We start from the raw sequence: 17194 nt of genomic DNA, 5'->3' as shown, positions 1-17194 counted from the left end.
TATGAGAGATGCCCCACACCCAACCTGTTGTTCCTATGAAACCCCTATGAGAGATGCCCCACACCCAACCTGTTGTTCCTATGAAACCCCTATGAGAGATGCCCCACACCCAACCTGTTGTTCCTATGAAACCCTATGAGAGATGCCCCACACCCAACCTGTTGTTCCTATGAAACCCCTATGAGAGATGCCCCACACCCAACCTGTTGTTCCTATGAAACCCCTATGAGAGATGCCCCACACCCAACCTGTTGTTCCTATGAAACCCCTATGAGAGATGCCCCACACCCAACCTGTTGTTCCTATGAAACCCCTATGAGAGATGCCCCACACCCAACCTGTTGTTCCTATGAAACCCCTATGAGAGATGCCCCACACCCAACCTGTTGTTCCTATGAAACCCCTATGAGAGATGCCCCACACCCAACCTGTTGTTCCTATGAAACCCTTATGAGAGATGCCCCACACCCAACCTGTTGTTCCTATGAAACCCCTATGAGAGATGCCCACACCCAACCTGTTGTTCCTATGAAACCCTATGAGAGATGCCCCACACCCAACCTGTTGTTCCTATGAAACCCTTATGAGAGATGCCCCACACCCAACCTGTTGTTCCTATGAGAGATGCCCCACACCCAACCTGTTGTTCCTATGAAACCCTTATGAGAGATGCCCCACACCCAACCTGTTGTTCCTATGAAACCCCTATGAGAGATGCCCCACACCCAACCTGGTGTTCCTATGAAACCCTTATGAGAGATGCCCCACACCCAACCTGTTGTTCCTATGAGAGATGCCCCACACCCAACCTGTTGTTCCTATGAAACCCCTATGAGAGATGCCCCACACCCAACCTGTTGTTCCCATGAAACCCCTATGAGAGATGCCCCACACCCAACCTGTTGTTCCTATGAAACCCCTATGAGAGATGCCCCACACCCAACCTGTTGTTCCTATGAAACCCCTATGAGAGATGCCCCACACCCAACCTGTTGTTCCTATGAAACCCCTATGAGAGATGCCCCACACCCAACCTGTTGTTCCTATGAAACCCCTATGAGAGATGCCCCACACCCAACCTGTTGTTCCTATGAAACCCCTATGAGAGATGCCCCACACCCAACCTGTTGTTCCTATGAAACCCTTATGAGAGATGCCCCACACCCAACCTGTTGTTCCTATGAAACCCCTATGAGAGATGCCCCACACCCAACCTGTTGTTCCTATGAAACCCCTATGAGAGATGCCCCACACCCAACCTGTTGTTCCTATGAAACCCCTATGAGAGATGCCCCACACCCAACCTGTTGTTCCTATGAAACCCCTATGAGAGATGCCCCACACCCAACCTGTTGTTTCTATGAAACCCCTATGAGAGATGCCCCACGCCCAACCTGTTGTTCCTATGAAACCCCTATGAGAGATGCCCCACACCCAACCTGTTGTTCCTATGAAACCCCTATGAGAGATGCCCCACATCCAACCTGTTGTTCCTATGAAAGCCCTATGAGAGATGCCCCACACCCAACCTGTTGTTCCTATGAAACCCCTATGAGAGATGCCCCACGCCAAACCTTAAAGCTCAAGTACAACCCTAGAGCTGAACTGGCACACTACTAGTCTTACACCTGCATGGCTAAACCCGAGAGAGGAGCCAGAAGACTGCCAGACAGACAAACAAACTGTTTACTTTTCAAGTGGTGTTTCTTGTGTGGATATTGGAACAGAACGTCAATACTTTTCTTTCCTCGTCTTCCCCCTCCTTCTCCCCCTCCCTCCTCCCCCCTCCCAACCCCTCCCAACCCCTCCCTCCCTCCCTCCCTCGTCTTCTTTTCCTCATCCTCCCTCACTCTTCTAACTCCTCCTCCCCTCTCTCTTCTTCCTTATCCTCCCTCTCTCCTCTCCCCCCACCCCCCTTTCCCTCTCCCCCACCATAGATCCGGAGCACCATAGAGAACAGTTTTGTGGGCTGGGAGCTAGAAGAAGTCCTCCTGTTGGACATGTCTGTGGATGACGGAGACGCTAAGATTCAGAACCAGATGAAGAAGCTGCAGAGTCCTGTCTATCTGCTTTACTGCACCAAGGAGGAGGCCTACACCATCTTTGAGGTGGCAAACTCTGTGGGACTGACGGGATACGGCTACACCTGGATTGTACCGTCGCTAGTGGCCGGCGACGCCGATAATGTCCCCGCCGTGTTTCCCACAGGTAGTTACTGGATGGGGTTAGAATGGGGGTCAGGAGAAGGGTAAAAGGTTAAGGTGCATACTGATCCAGGAGCAGTTTATTCCCCCCAGCTTTTAAACCTTATAAAACGGAAAATACTAAACTGAATTTAGATCAGCATCTCTGGGAAACTTCATCCTACTCTGGGTGAGCTCAGCTGAAAAGGGTGTTGGATTTTGGGATTACAAACGAGTTTTCATGTGGCACCTCTGTTATTTGAGATGGCTCTCTTAACCTCTCTCTCCACCTCCCACCTTTTCACCCCTCATCCTTCCACGTCTTCCCCTACCCCCCATTTTCTTCTCTTTTTCCCTCTCTCCTTTTCCCTCTCTCTCTCTCTCTCTCTCTCTCTCTCTCTCTCTCTCTCTCTCTCTCTCTCTCTCTCTCAGGGCTTATTTCGGTGTCGTATGACGAATGGGACTACAGTTTGGAGGCTCGGGTGCGGGATGCAGTGGCTGTCATCGCCATGGCGACCTCCACCATGATGCTGGACCGGGGGCAACACACGCTGCTCAAGTCAGGCTGCAACGAGACCCCTAACAAGAAGGGCTCCAAACAAAGCAACTCCAATGAAGTGCTCAAGTGAGTGCCCTAGATGTGGGGGTAGAAACATAGAGTGTAGTACGGTAGAATAATAATAATATATGCCATTTAGCAGACGCTTTTATCCAAAGCGACTTACAGTCATGTGTGCATACATTCTACGTATGGGTGGTCCCGGGAATCGAACCCACTACCCTGGCGTTACAAGCGCCATGCTCTACCAACTGAGCTACAGAAGGATCCAGAAGGATATTTATTATTTATTATATTAGTACGGTAGAGACTATAAGGGCGCTGCTGACCTGCAAAACGACTAACCATCATCTAAAACGGACACTTACCTTAACCAAACCCTTAACCCTGACCCTAACCAAATGTTAGCCAATTCTGAAATGAAATATCGGTTTGTCTGTCTGGAGTGTCCGTATAGCCTTTTCCGTATAGTACACACACACCTAGACACATACAATACCCATGCACGTACAGACACTCACACACATACACAAACTCACACACACACACACACACACACACACACACACACACACACACACACACACACACACACACACACACACACACACACACACACACACACACACACACACACACACACACACACACACACACACACACACACACACACACACACACACACAGACCTTTGAGGAACATTGTCCTCTGTTTAGTCATCCCAGAAGAACCTGAAGAGGTGGATATGTGCAGTCTTTTACAACAGCCTTCGTCTTATCTTACCATTAACCACAATAATCATGAAAGAAAACATCTTTTTCTTTCTTCATTTACTTGTTTTGTTATCTGACGCATTACAGTACAGAACATTACAGTACAGAACATTTCAGTACATGAATAATTAATCTCCATTTAACTTCATAGGGCTTTGCTTTTAGTGCCTGCATTGTGCATAGATTCTGTGACTAATTGAATGCTTGGGGACAAACGGATTAAATTAAAAGAGGTCCAAAGAACAGTAGGAGGTTAGGAGGTGTGTGTGTGTGGTTGTGTGTGTGTGTCTGTGTGTGTGTGTGTCTGTGTGTGTGTGTGTTAAACTCCCTTCCTCTAGCACTGTTATTGGGGTACTGATTGAGTTTCATGTGCAGTCTAATACGGGTTGGGGATTATTAATGCTGCTCTTATTAGACAGTATATACTCGCACAAAAACCGTTAACCCTCTCAATCCTCCACGTTCCTTTTCTAAAAATAAACATAATTGTTATTGTGTGTGTGTGTGTGTGTGTGTGTGTGTGTGTGCGCGTGCGTGTGCGTGTGCGTGTGCGCGCGCGCGTGTGCGTGTGTGTGTGTGCGATAAGCACCCTGTGTGGAGTATAACATTTTTGGGATGTTTATTTGTTTTCTTATCAGATGCAGTTATGCGTATATACGTCCCTCATCGCAACTTCCAAACAACAGGAATAAAATAACACAAACACAAACCCATGAATATTTCAATCCCCAACAGAGTTCCTTCTCTGTCACTGAGACCCAGAGTTGGTAGTTAGGGCCTGGCATTCAATCTTCCTCCTGGAGTACACCTGGGACCCTTGTCAAAACACACACACACACACACACACACACACACACACACACACACACACACACACACACACACACACACACACACACACACACACACACACACACACACACACACACACACACACACACACACACACACACACACACACACACACACACACACACACACACACACACACACACACACACACACACACACACACACACACACACACACACACACACACACACACACACACACACACACACACACACACACACACACACACACACACACACACACACACACACACACACACACACACACACACACACACACACACACACACACACACACACACACACACACACACACACACACACACACACACACACACACACACACACACACACACACACACACACACACACACACACACACACACACACACACACACACACACACACACACACACACACACACACACACACACACACACACACACACACACACACACACACACCTGGGACCCTGGGGTGTTTCCACCCGAACCAACCAACCTCATCCCTTCATCTCAGGGCTGAGCAGAGGTACAGAATGAGAGGTGATGGTGACCCTAATGCTTCCCCTAACTCCTGGAAAACCTGCCCCCACCACCCCCTCAACCCCCCCAACCCCCCAGTAACAGACATTATGCCCTGTAGGCCCTATGTGCGTGACTCGGGAACGTGGTGGATCCATGCCACCGGAGGATAGATAGTGTAATGCTAGATTTGCATGCCATGCTGTCAGACAGTGATGGACTACAGCAGGGGGGGGGCTCAGTGACTCACACTCTCTGTTTGGGGAGGAAGTGTGGTGTTGTGTCTATGTCTGTGTGTATGTCTGTGTCTGTCTGTGTGTGCATGTGAGCGCGTGCGTGCCTGTGCATCACATTCTCTGCTTGTATTGGGGGGCAGGTTGACCTCATGGGGATATAGCCTCTGACTGGAGGGTTCTCTCGTGTTACTCCCTCCCTGCCACTGAGGAGAGGACAGAACAGGAGGTATTGTGTAATGAGAAAATGTGCTGGAAGTGGTTTTGGATGATGAGCTGCTATGGGGCTTATTGGTATGTATGGCTAGGGAAGCAGAGAGAGGGGAGAGGTGTGGGATGAGAAGAAGTGTGTATGTGTGTACATGTGGGGGAGGGGAGGAAGTGTGTAATTTTCTCTTATGCATACAGTACCAGTCAAAAGTTTGGACACACTTACTCATTCAAGGGTTCTTCTTTATTTAAAAAAAAACTATTTTCTACATTGTAGAATAACAGCGAAGACATCAAAACTAAGAAATAACACATCGAATCCAAAAAAATGTGTTAAAGAAATCAAAATATATGAAATATTTTAGATTGTTCAAAGTTGCCACCCTTTGCCTTGATGACAACTTTGTACACTCTTGGCATCTCTCAACCGTCTTCACCTGGAATGCTTTTCCAACAGTCTTGAAGGAGTTCCCACATGTGCGGAGCACTTGTTGGCTGCTTTTCCTTCACTCTGTGGTCCAACTCACCCCAAACCATCTCAATTGGGTTGAGGTCGGGTGATTGTGGCGGCCTGGTCATCTGATGCAGCACTCTATCACTCTTCTTCTTGGTCAAATACCCCTTACACAGCCTTGAGGTGTGTTGGGTCATTGTCCTGTTGAAAACAAATGATAGTCCCACTAAGTGCAAACCAGATGGGATGGCGTATCGCTGTGGAATGCTGTGGTAGCCATGCTGGTTAAGAGTGCCTTGAATTCTAAATAAATCGCAGACAGTGTCACCATCAAAGCACCACCATCACACTTCCTCCTCCTCCATGCTTCACGGTGGGAACCATACATGCGGAGTTCATCCGTTCACCTACTCTGCGTCTCATGAAGACAGCGGTTGGAACCAAAATCATAAAATTTCAGTCCTAAGGACAGATTTCCACCAGGCTAATGTCCATTGCTCGTGTTTTTTGGCCCAAGCAAGTCTCTTCTTATTGTTGTTGTCCTTTAGTTGTGGTTTCTTTGCAGAAATTCGATCATAAAGGCCTGATTCACACCAACTCATCTGAACAGTTGATGTTGAGATGTGTCTGTTACTTGAACTCTGTGAAGCATTTATTTGGGCTTCCATTTCTGAGACTGGTAACTGTAATGAACTTGTCTCTGCAGCAGAGGTAACTCCGGGTTTTCCTTTCCTGTAGCGGTCTTCATGAGAGCCAGTTTCATCATAGCATTTGATGGTTTTTGCGACTGCACTTGAAGAAACTTTCAAATTTCGTGAAGTTTTCCACATTGACTGACAATCATCTCTTAAAGCAATGATGGACTGTCATTTCTCTTTGCTCTTTTGAGCTGTTCTTGCCATAATATGGACTTGGTATTTCACTGTACATGGCTATCTTCTGTGCAACATATCTTCCCAGAATTCTCAACGTGCGTGTGGATCTACTTTCCAGGGGGTGGGGGGGGTCCTATCTCTACAAAGTGGAGACTGCACCCCTCGGTGGTTCCCCAGATATGGGACTGGATCAGCATGGTCAACGTAGATCTTAAACATCGCAAGAAAATGCACATTGTTGTCTGTTCTTCTCAATGAGGGATCTGGGCGCTCCATTGGGAACGGATGCTTTGGCATATCAGTGGCCTCGTACCCTGCGCTATGCGTTTCCTCCAATGCATCTGATTCAAGCCACCGTGGGGAGGGTCTTTCAGGAGGGTCTGTTGTTGATTGTTGTGTCTCCCCGTTGGCCCAGACAACCCTGGTTCCCAGTGATCATTTGCCTGTTGGGCTGGAACCCGTGGAGGGTTCCGTGTAGTCGGGATCTATTGTCCCAGACGCATGGGAGAGTTTGGCACCCACGACCACATGTATGGGATCAGTGGGTTTGGCCCTTGAAAGGTTGAATTTGACGGCTAGGGGTTTACCCTTGAACGTGATTACGACTGTACAGTTGGCGCGTCACACACTCTACGAGAGGGTTGTACACATATAAGTGGCGTGCGTTTGAGGGTTGGTGTCTGGTTACAGGAGTTTCTCCTTTTCAAAGCTCTTTGGTGGACATTTTGATGTTCTTGAGCAGGGCCTTTTTCACATTGGAGGTATATATGGCAGCCATCTCGGTGTGTCATGTAGAGATTGACAGCACTACCCAGTGGTCTCATCCTCTGGGGGTACGGTACCTGAAAGGCATGCGTTGGCTCAGACCAGTGTCTGAGCCTATGGCACCAATCTGGGACCTGGCTTTGGTCCTGGACTCTCTGTGTGAGCCTCCGTTTGAACCGTTGAAGTCTGTTGACCTGCTATGTAGCGTGCATTTGCGCTTTACCAAGTCACAACAGGGGTTCTGTTGTTTTGGACATGCGGTTCCTTGTACAAGTTCTGATATTTCAGGCTTACAAGGTAAGTATTGTTTTTAGAACTGTGGGGTTTATGGACTGCAGTGGCAGCATGGCAGTGCACATAGCCAAGTTGCAGCAGGTTCTGGTTCCCTATATGCTTCACGGAGTCGTGGCTGAATGACAACAATATCAACATAAACCTGGCTAGTTATACGATGTACCGGTAGAAAAGAACAGCGGAGACTGGTAAGACAAGGGGAGGCGGTCTAAGTATTTTTTGTAAACAACAGCTGGTGCATGATATCTAAGGAAGTCACAAGCCATTGCACGCCTGAGGTATAGTTTCTCATGATAAGCTACAGACCACATTACCTACCGAGAGAGTTTTCATCTGTATTCTTTGTAGCTATTTACATACCACCACAGTCAGAGGCTGGAACCAAGATAGCTGTATTCCGCCGTAAGCAAACAAGAAAATGCTCACCCAGAGGCGTCACTCCTAGTAGCCGGGGAAACTTAAATCAGTTTTACCTCATTTCTATCAACATGTTAAATGTGCAACCAGAGGGAAAATAACTATATACTCCATACCTATACTCCACACACAGAGATGCATACAAAGCTCTCCCTCGCCCTCCATTCGGCAAATCTGACCATGATTCTATCCTCCTGATTCCTGCAAGCAAAAATTAAAGCAGGAAGCACCAGTGACTAGATCAATAAAAAAGTGGTCAGATGAAGCACATGCTACGCTACAGGACTGTTCTGCAAGCACAGACTGGAATATGCTCCGGGATTCCTCCAATGGCATTGAGCAGTACACCACATCTGTCATTGGCTTCATCAGTAAGTGCATCGATGACCTCGTCCCCACTGTGACTGTACGTACATACAGGTCACCAAAAGGACATTGAATTATTTCTCATAAATTACGATAGATAAATGGCTGGTTATTTTTTTCCTTAGACGTGTAGGTTTTTGTACTTTAACGTGAAGTGGTCAAATTAGCTCTGGATTACCGTTTCTTTACTTTAATCCTAGAAAATGGGCCTCAACTCTAAAAGCATTGAGGCCTCGACGCTATCTTGTTTCTGGGCTAAGAAAGCCAATTTGGCCAAACCTATGCTCACCAAGTTTCATCTTCAAAGTCTTTTCCTTTTAGGTGAAATGCCCATGTCCATTTGGTGATGTTTTGTTCATTTGCAATAAGCAGCCAGTCACCATCTGGTGGAATTTTCCAGTACAGCGGAAAAATGACCCAAAATGTAAAATGTTATAAAACGGAAACCAAATGTCCGAGAGACTCTATTCGATGACTTCCCGGAAGACCGAGCCCTGAAGCACAACCTGAGGTCATCGGCCTATTTTAATAACACTCGCGGACGTGTTATAAGGGACCGTACATTTGCAATATGGAGATTCTCATTAACCATATGGGTAATGCCACTCGCATGGCATTACCTTTATGTAGTTTAGGGGCTCGTAAGTAAGCATTTCACTGTAAGTTCTACACCTGTTGTATTTGGCGCATGTGACTAATACAATTTGATTTGATCTTGATTTGATCTATATGGGGCTCTGACATCTCAGGCCTCATGAGGCTCTGACAGTTCAGGCTTCTCGGGTAAGTATTCGGGAAAAAGGTGGCTTCTATAACCCCTTTTTTGTAGCCGGTGGAACCTGTGTGTGCTTGGCCTACCGTGGGCCTCCTAGTTTGGTACACTCTTAGCCAGCTTCGGGTGTGATTGTATGTCCACATAGTATGTTATACCAAGTGACCGACTGAAAATAAACGTGCAGTTATGAATATAACTACTGTTCCCTTAAGGAGGGAACTAGGCATAACATATTTTGCCTCCACGCTGTCAAGGGGTTTGGGCTCGCTGAAGAGCAGTACTGAATTGAGGAAATTAATACGAGCCCTGGGTGTGATTGGCTCTTTGGGTGTGATTTCAGTTCTTCAGGTGAATATGACTGGTCGTTGACAAGGAACACCACCAAGGAGCAGCCGTATATGCAGGGGCAATCAACAAAGTGAGGGAGTCCAATGAGCGCAGCTGCGCGTCATGATGGTGACTGGTGCGTGTAAAGAAGGGTAGCCTGGTGCCCTCAAGCGCCAGGGAGGGGGAGCGGGAGCAGGCGTGATAGTACCCCCCCCCCTCTCTAGGGGCGCCAGCGTCCCACCCGGGCGAGCTGGACGGGCCGGCTGAGGCGTAACAGCCTGAGAATCCCGCTGCGGTGTAGAAGCCCTATGGACCAGCTGAAGTATGACGTGGGATGGGAACCTGCCAAGCCAACCGTGGCAAGGAAACCTCTCGAGCCAGCTTGGGCGTGACAGCCCGAAGAGCCAGCTTAGGCATCCCTGCTTCCATCAGTGGTGGAATCCAAGCCTGACGTCACCAACAAAACAAGAAAACTCATGGGCCGGCTGAGGCATATCAGCCAGCCCATGAGTTGTCTTGTTTTGTTGGTGACGTCAGGCTAGGCATCCCCAGGTTCCATCGGCGACGGCCCCCGGGTCCAACAAAATCAAACCCTAAAAAACTCCCTGATGCTTCTTGTAATGGTGTCCACGTTCTGTAAGGAATGACGCAGGAGATGAGAAGCAGGTACAGGGAGTGAAGTTTTAATAACTGACGGACATGAAACAGAACAGGAACAGCGTCTGGACAAGAACACATAACAACAATGAATGCAGACACAGGGAACACCACTGAGGAACAGACAGATATACAGGTAATCAACAACGTGAAGGAATCCAGGTGAGTCCAATGAGCGCTGCTGCGCGTAATGATGGTGGCAGGTGTGTGTAAAGAAGGGTAGCCTGGTGCCCTCGAGCTCCAGGGAGGGGGGGGAGCAGGCGTGACAACCTTAGTATCTAGATATTGTGTTTCTATTCCTGTGCTCTACACACACACACACACAAAACACACATATCTGTACTTCACTCTACTGTAAAGTATGTGGTACCCACGGTGGTCTAACACTCCTGCAGGTCTCTCATGCGTGTAGTACGTCTGGCATGTTATTCTCATCCTATTTCACCGATAAAGTGGTTTTACCTCAGGCTGATTCAGGCAAAGACTGCATCATAGAAGCTCTAAATGGCTGACACACACACACACACACACACACACACACACACACACACACACGCACACGCACACGCACACGCACACACACACACACACACACACACACACACACACACACACACACACACACACACACACACACACACACACACACACACACACACACACACACACACACACACACACACACCTGGGACTCTGCCATTGAGGGCGGCTGTGGTGTTTCCACCCTAACCAACCAATCTCTTCATCTCAGGGCTGAGTGGAGGTAAAGAATGAGAGAATTACAGCCATCATTTTGTTGGCTAATAAATCATTGTCCTTTTTATTGGGGCAGAGATGTATTTAGTGGACTATTTCATTGTGCTTTTGGGCTATTCAGTTAAAATGTCCTCTCCTTTTGACAAAACCCTATAGAACTGGATGAGAGAACCCATCCCTATCTTTCTGTCTCTCGCTTTTGTGGTTTCGCTTTTGTGGTTTCTATCTTTCCTTTAAAATGTTCACTCTTTTATGTTACCCTTTATCACCTTTTCAGTCTCTCTCTTTTTCCGTTTCCTCTACCTCATTCCCACTTTTTAGTTTCTCTCTTTGTCCGTTTCCTCTACCTCATTCCCACCTTTCAGTCTCTCTCTTTGTCCGTTTCCTCTACCTCATTCCCACTTTCCAGTCTCTCTCTTTGTCCGTTTCCTCTACCTCATTCCCACTTTCCAATCTCTCTCTTTGTCCATTTCCTCTACCTCTTTCCCACTTTCCAATCTCTCTCTTTGTCCGTTTCCTCTACCTCATTCCCACTTTTTAGTCTCTCTCTTTGTCCGTTTCCTCTACCTCATTCCCACTTTTCAGTCTCTCTCTTTGTCCGTTTCCTCTACCTCATTCCCACTTTCCAGTCTCTCTCTTTGTCCATTTCCTCTACCTCATTCCCACTTTTCAGTCTCTCTCTTTGTCCGTTTCCTCTACCTCATTCCCACTTTCCAGTCTCTCTCTTTGTCCGTTTCCTCTACCTCATTCCCACTTTCCAGTCTCTCTCTTTGTCCGTTTCCTCTACCTCATTCCCACTTTCCAGTCTCTCTCTTTGTCCGTTTCCTCTACCTCATTCCCACTTTCCAGTCTCTCTCTTTGTCCGTTTCCTCTACCTCATTCCCACTTTCCAGTCTCTCTCTTTGTCCGTTTCCTCTACCTCATTCCCACTTTGCAATCTCTCTTTCTTTCATTCACTCCCGTTTCCTCCCCCTTTCTTCCTGCTTCTCATTATCAGCACCGTTCGCTCCTCTGCTCGTATGCAGTCCATTCCTGCCAAAAAGCTCTTTCAATTAGCTGAAGTTGAATCGGAAGGCCCTCCATTCCACTCCTCTCTCTACTTCTAGAAAGCATTGTGTGTGTGGAAGGCAGCCGCCAGCACCTCCTCTTCCCTGACACTCTCCCTATCAGACTAGTTATCTCCTATCTTTCAACTCTACTACACACGGCTACTCTGTCTTTGTTTCTCTCTCTGTCTTTCTCTCTCTGTCTCTCTCAATTCAGTTCAATTCAAAGGGCTTTATTGGCATGGGAAACATCTGTCTCTCGCTCTCTCTCTGTCGCTATATTTCTCTCTCTCTCTGCCTCTCTCATAACCTCTCTCTGCCTCTCTCATAACCTCTTTCTGTTTCCCTCTCTCTGTCTCGGTCTCTCACAACCTCTCTCTCTCCCCCTTTCTGCTCTCTCTCCTTCTCCAAACAATTAGTCCATATTTACTATATAGACGCGAAGTATCATTCATATATAAACATGAATTAATGTCTCTCTGTGTCTCTCTTATTAATGACTCATTCATACACCACGAGCCATTGGGACAACCAATCGGTAGTCCATTACAGTCCCTTAATTATTTAAATGCTCAGTCTGTCGGATCAATGCACACAGATCCATAGCCTTGGCATGTTGACAATATGCTGTTTGTGTGAGGCAATGCATTTAGAATACGTCATTGTTCACAATATCTAATACTCGAGTAGGGGACGCATCTTGATAACGCTGCATGTCAACACACTGTGTGCTGTTGTTCATCATTCAAGTTGACATGTTGACAAATAGCCGCGTGGAGTCTTTCAGTACCTTGGCCAGTTCCTTGAAGCCTCACAAATAGCTTCAGGTACTATGGGTTGTGTTCAATAGGAAGAAAATGGAGTGAAACGGGGAGGTACTACTTAAACATTTCCTATAAAGAAAATGTTTGTGTTCTGTTGCAAAACGTTTCTCTACTGTGTGCCCTACTTCTGACCACGACCCAGCTGAAGCTACAGTATTACTATCCCCTTGATAGGAAGGTACCAACCTGTAAAACATGAGAGAGTCGTGTCTCCCCATACAACCTTAAGGAAGAGTCTATTGCTGTTGATAAGCCCGTCTCACAAAGTGTCCCAAATGGCACCCTATTCATTTGACATCTGACCAGAGACCTGGTCAAATGTAATGTATGTAGGGAATAGGATGCCGTTTGGTAGGCAAGAGAATCTTCCTCCAAATCCAGTCGGCTACCCAGGAATGACATGTCTGTCCGTCACTCCTTTGTCTGCGCCCCAAATGGTACTCTGTTCTCTCTAAGATTGTGCTACTTTAGACCAGAGGCCTATGGGAAGATTGTGCTATTTGGGATGGAGACTCTCACAGCGCGACTCTCCACACCACCGGATCGTGTGAACAAGTTGTGGGCTCACTTTAAAGAAGACACGTTTTGGCTGCTTCACGGAGACGCTTTCAGAGTGTGATACTGATCAGATATTGTCAGTCTGTCTGAGTTACTGTATAGGCTAGAAAATCCTATGTGTTTATTTCCTTATTCGCAGTATAACTTTACCTCTCTCTCTGTCTCTCTCTCTCTGTCTCTCTCTCTGTCTCTCTCTCTCTCTCTCTCTCTCTCTGTCTCTGTCTCTCTCTCTCTGTCTCTCTCTCTGTCTCTCTCTCTCTCTCTCTCTCTCTCTCTCTCTCTCTCTCTGTCTCTCTGTCTCTGTCTCTCTGTCTCTCTCTCTCTTTCTCTTTCTCTCTCTCTCTCTCTCTCTCTCTCTCTCTCTCTCTCTCTCTCTCTCTCTCTCTCTCTCTCTCTCTCTCCCCCTCTCTCTCTCTCTGTCTCTCTATCCCCCTCTCTCTCTCTCTGTCTCTCTCTCTCTGTCTCTCTCTCTCTCTCTCTCTCTCTCTCTCTCTCTCTCTCTCTCTAACTCTCTGTCTCTCTCTCTCTCTCTGTCTTTCTCTCTCTGTCTTTTCTCTCTCTCTGTCTCTCTCTCTGTCTTTCTCTCTCTCTCTCTCTCTCTCTCTCTCTCTCTCTCTCTCTCTCTCTCTCTCTCTCTCTGTCTCTCTCTCTCTTTCTCTGTATTTCTTGGTTGAACAGTTGGTAAGCGAGAGGCATAATGCTAGCGGCTGCGTACTGTATGGCAATGATAAAGCATTAGGTTTTGTTGGCTCCAGTCGATTGTGTCTTTATTTGTCTTAGTCTTGGGGGAATTCAGACATGGGGACACATCACATGACGCATAACAGCTACATCAATACTGCACGGCTACAAAATGAGAAATGGCACTGCCTGGTACAGTTATATTCCCAGCTTGCATCAATATATTTATCTCTCCATTTAATGCAGGGCTGGATGGAACCATTGATATCGACTCAAGTGTCTCTACTCTGCTCCTCGTAAGTGAGACTGTCGAAAGAATTGAGAGACAGAAAGAGAGGAGTTCAAATTTTATCGGTCACGTACACATGGTTAGCAGATGTTATTGCGAGTGTAGTGAAATGCTTGTGCTTCTAGTCCCGACAGTGCAGTAATAACCAACGAGTAATCTAACATTTCCACAACAACTACCTAATACACACAAATCTAAGTAAAGGAATGAAATAAGAATATATACATATAAATATATGGATGAGCAACGACAGAGCAGCATAGACAAGATGCAATAGATGGTATAAAATGCAGTATATACATATGAGATGAGTAATGCAAATATGTAAACATTATTAAGGTGGCATTGTTAAAGTGACTAGTGATCCTTCAATTTGTAAGTCGCTCTGGATAAGAGCGTCTGCTAAATGACTTAAATGTAAATGTAAATTAAAGTGGCCAATGATTTCAAGTCTGTAGGTAGACAGCAGCCTCTCTGTGTTAGTGATGGCTGTTTAACAGTCTGATGGCCTTGAGACTGAAGCTGTTTTTCAGTCTCTCGGTCCCAGCTTTGATGCACCTGTACTGACATTGCCTTCTGGATGATAGCGGGGTGAACAGGCAGTGGCTCGGTTGGTTGTTGTCCTTGATGATCTTTTTGGCCTTCCTGTGACATCGGGTGCTGTAGGTGTCCTGGAGGGCAGGTAGTTTGCCCCGGTGACGCGTTGTGCAGACCGCACCACCCTCTGGAGAGCCTTGCGGTTGTGGGCGGTGCAGTTGCCGTGCCAGGCGGTGATACAGCCCGACAGGATGCTCTCAATTTTGCATCTGTAACGGCTTGGGTGGTAGACTTGGTAAAAAAGAAAAGAAAAGATGCCCCCTATCTCACTCTTTCGTTCTCTCTTTCTGTCTCTCTCTCTTATCTCTCTTTCTCTGTCATCCCCCACTCTCTCGGGTGAGATGACTGTTCTCATGGCAACGCAGCAGATTGCTTGAAAATCGCTGTGGTTGTTGGGCGCCATGGCAACACATTACATATGACGGGGAGTCTTCCTCTGTTGGTGCTTCTGTTAACAATCATACATATCACCCATGGTGACTGACACACGTCTCAGTCAGCACAGTTCAGGAGAGCGCCACACTCCACGCACACCTGCACTTGAACACGGTCAGCTTGGTTAACATGGATGGCAACAAGTGGGTGTTCCTTTGGGTGGCATTGTATATTTCGGTTTCCTAATTGAAATTCTAATGTTAGGCACCTACTGCTAATCCCGTGTTGCATGCGCTTTACAGTAGTACAGTACTACACGTTACGTGGCAGACATTTTCAGGGATTGGATGCGTACAGCGCTTCGAAGGCGTGTTAGATTCAGTCAAATACATACTGCTTAGTGACAGGTTGTTGTAGGACAGACAGATCTCGCTTTGTCATCTTCATCACCATCTGTCCATTGTTCTTCGCCCTCATTGTTGAAATGATCTGGTGCCCTCCCTCTCTCTCTGTTACTGCCAGTTAGCTGTCTCAGGAATCTCATTAAGCACACATTTAACTCCGCACGTTGCTGCCCTCCCTCTCTCTCTGTCTCATTTATAGAGTATGTATTTATTTCCTGGACTAGAATTGTTTCGGAGGCTGGCAGAGCGTTGCCATGGAGACGGCGGCCGTATCCACAGCAACCAACACACCAGAAAGGAGAGCGAGCAAAGAGAGAGAGAGAGAGAGAGAGAGAGAGAGAGAGAGAGAGAGAGAGAGAGAGAGAGAGAAAGGCGAGGGTGGCAGGTCACGGGTGGGGGAGAATGAGTTGAGTTTATCTGGCAGTGGCACGCACTTGTCAACACACATAGTACATACTGATACTTATTCACTCAAGCACTTTATACATTATGACTCTCTCTCTACTCTCGCTCTCCCTCTTACTCTCTACTCTACTCTCTCTCCCTCTGTCTTACTCTCTACTCTACTCTCTCTCCCTCTGTCTTACTCTCTACTCTACTCTCTCTCCCTCTGTCTTACTCTCTACTCTACTCTCTCTCCCGCTTTCTCTACACTGTATTTCTATTCCCTCTTCCCATTCTTACTACTCTCTACTCTCCTCTCTCTCTACTCTCCTCTTTCTCTCTCCCTTCACGCTCTCTCTCTCTCTATTCTCCCTCACTACTCTCTCCTCTACTCTCTCTCTCCCCTCTCTCTTTTCTCTCTCCCTCTTTCTCTCTACTCTCTCGCTCTACTCAACTCTACTCTTTCTTCTCTCTCTCTCTCTCTACTCTCTCTCCCCCTCTTTCTCTCTACTCTTTCTACTCTCTCTTCTTTATCTCTCTCTCTCTCTTCTCTCTCTCTCTGTCAGAAGTGTGTGTTACAGACTCTCAAAGTGGATCAGCTATGCTACGGTAGCTTAACTTGTTCTTAACTGACTCGCCTAGTTAAATACAGGTCAACAAAAACTGACCAAGCAACATTAAGAACATTAACATACAAGTTCTCAAATTCAATGCCTTCATGTCTTCTGTGCATTTGTGTGTGTTTCTGCAACCATTTCCACTGTGTACATTAGGGTTTGCAGTTGATTTAGAACCGAAAATATGCGGTTGGGTCATTCCACCAATTCGTTGCCTTTTGAGAAGTTTAACTTAGTCCCCCAAAAACATTTTAACATAAAGAGCACATGTTCAAATAAAACAAAATGACCGTAACAGGTTTGAATGTAACAGGGTTTACCGTAACAGGGTTTACCATAACAGGGTTGACCGTAACAGGGTTTACCGTAACAGGGTTGACCGTAACAGGGTTGACCGTAA

General features: G+C 46.9%; 1 protein-coding gene across 1 annotated transcript in view; it reads left to right on the top strand.

The window, feature by feature from the left end:
* LOC118378778 (glutamate receptor ionotropic, NMDA 2B-like) overlaps window positions 1-17194 on the top strand; it is a 159760-nt gene that overhangs the window by 111922 nt on the left and 30644 nt on the right. Inside the window, exons 5-6 of the mRNA XM_052526077.1 lie at window positions 1938-2208; window positions 2616-2808. Coding sequence (XP_052382037.1) covers window positions 1938-2208; window positions 2616-2808 — 464 coding nt within the window. The remainder of the gene's footprint in view (window positions 1-1937; window positions 2209-2615; window positions 2809-17194) is intronic.

Source organism: Oncorhynchus keta, chromosome 10 (assembly GCF_023373465.1).
Source record: "Oncorhynchus keta strain PuntledgeMale-10-30-2019 chromosome 10, Oket_V2, whole genome shotgun sequence".
NCBI classification, from domain to species: Eukaryota; Metazoa; Chordata; class Actinopteri; order Salmoniformes; family Salmonidae; genus Oncorhynchus; species Oncorhynchus keta.
This window is presented reverse-complemented; position numbering and strand designations above follow the sequence as displayed.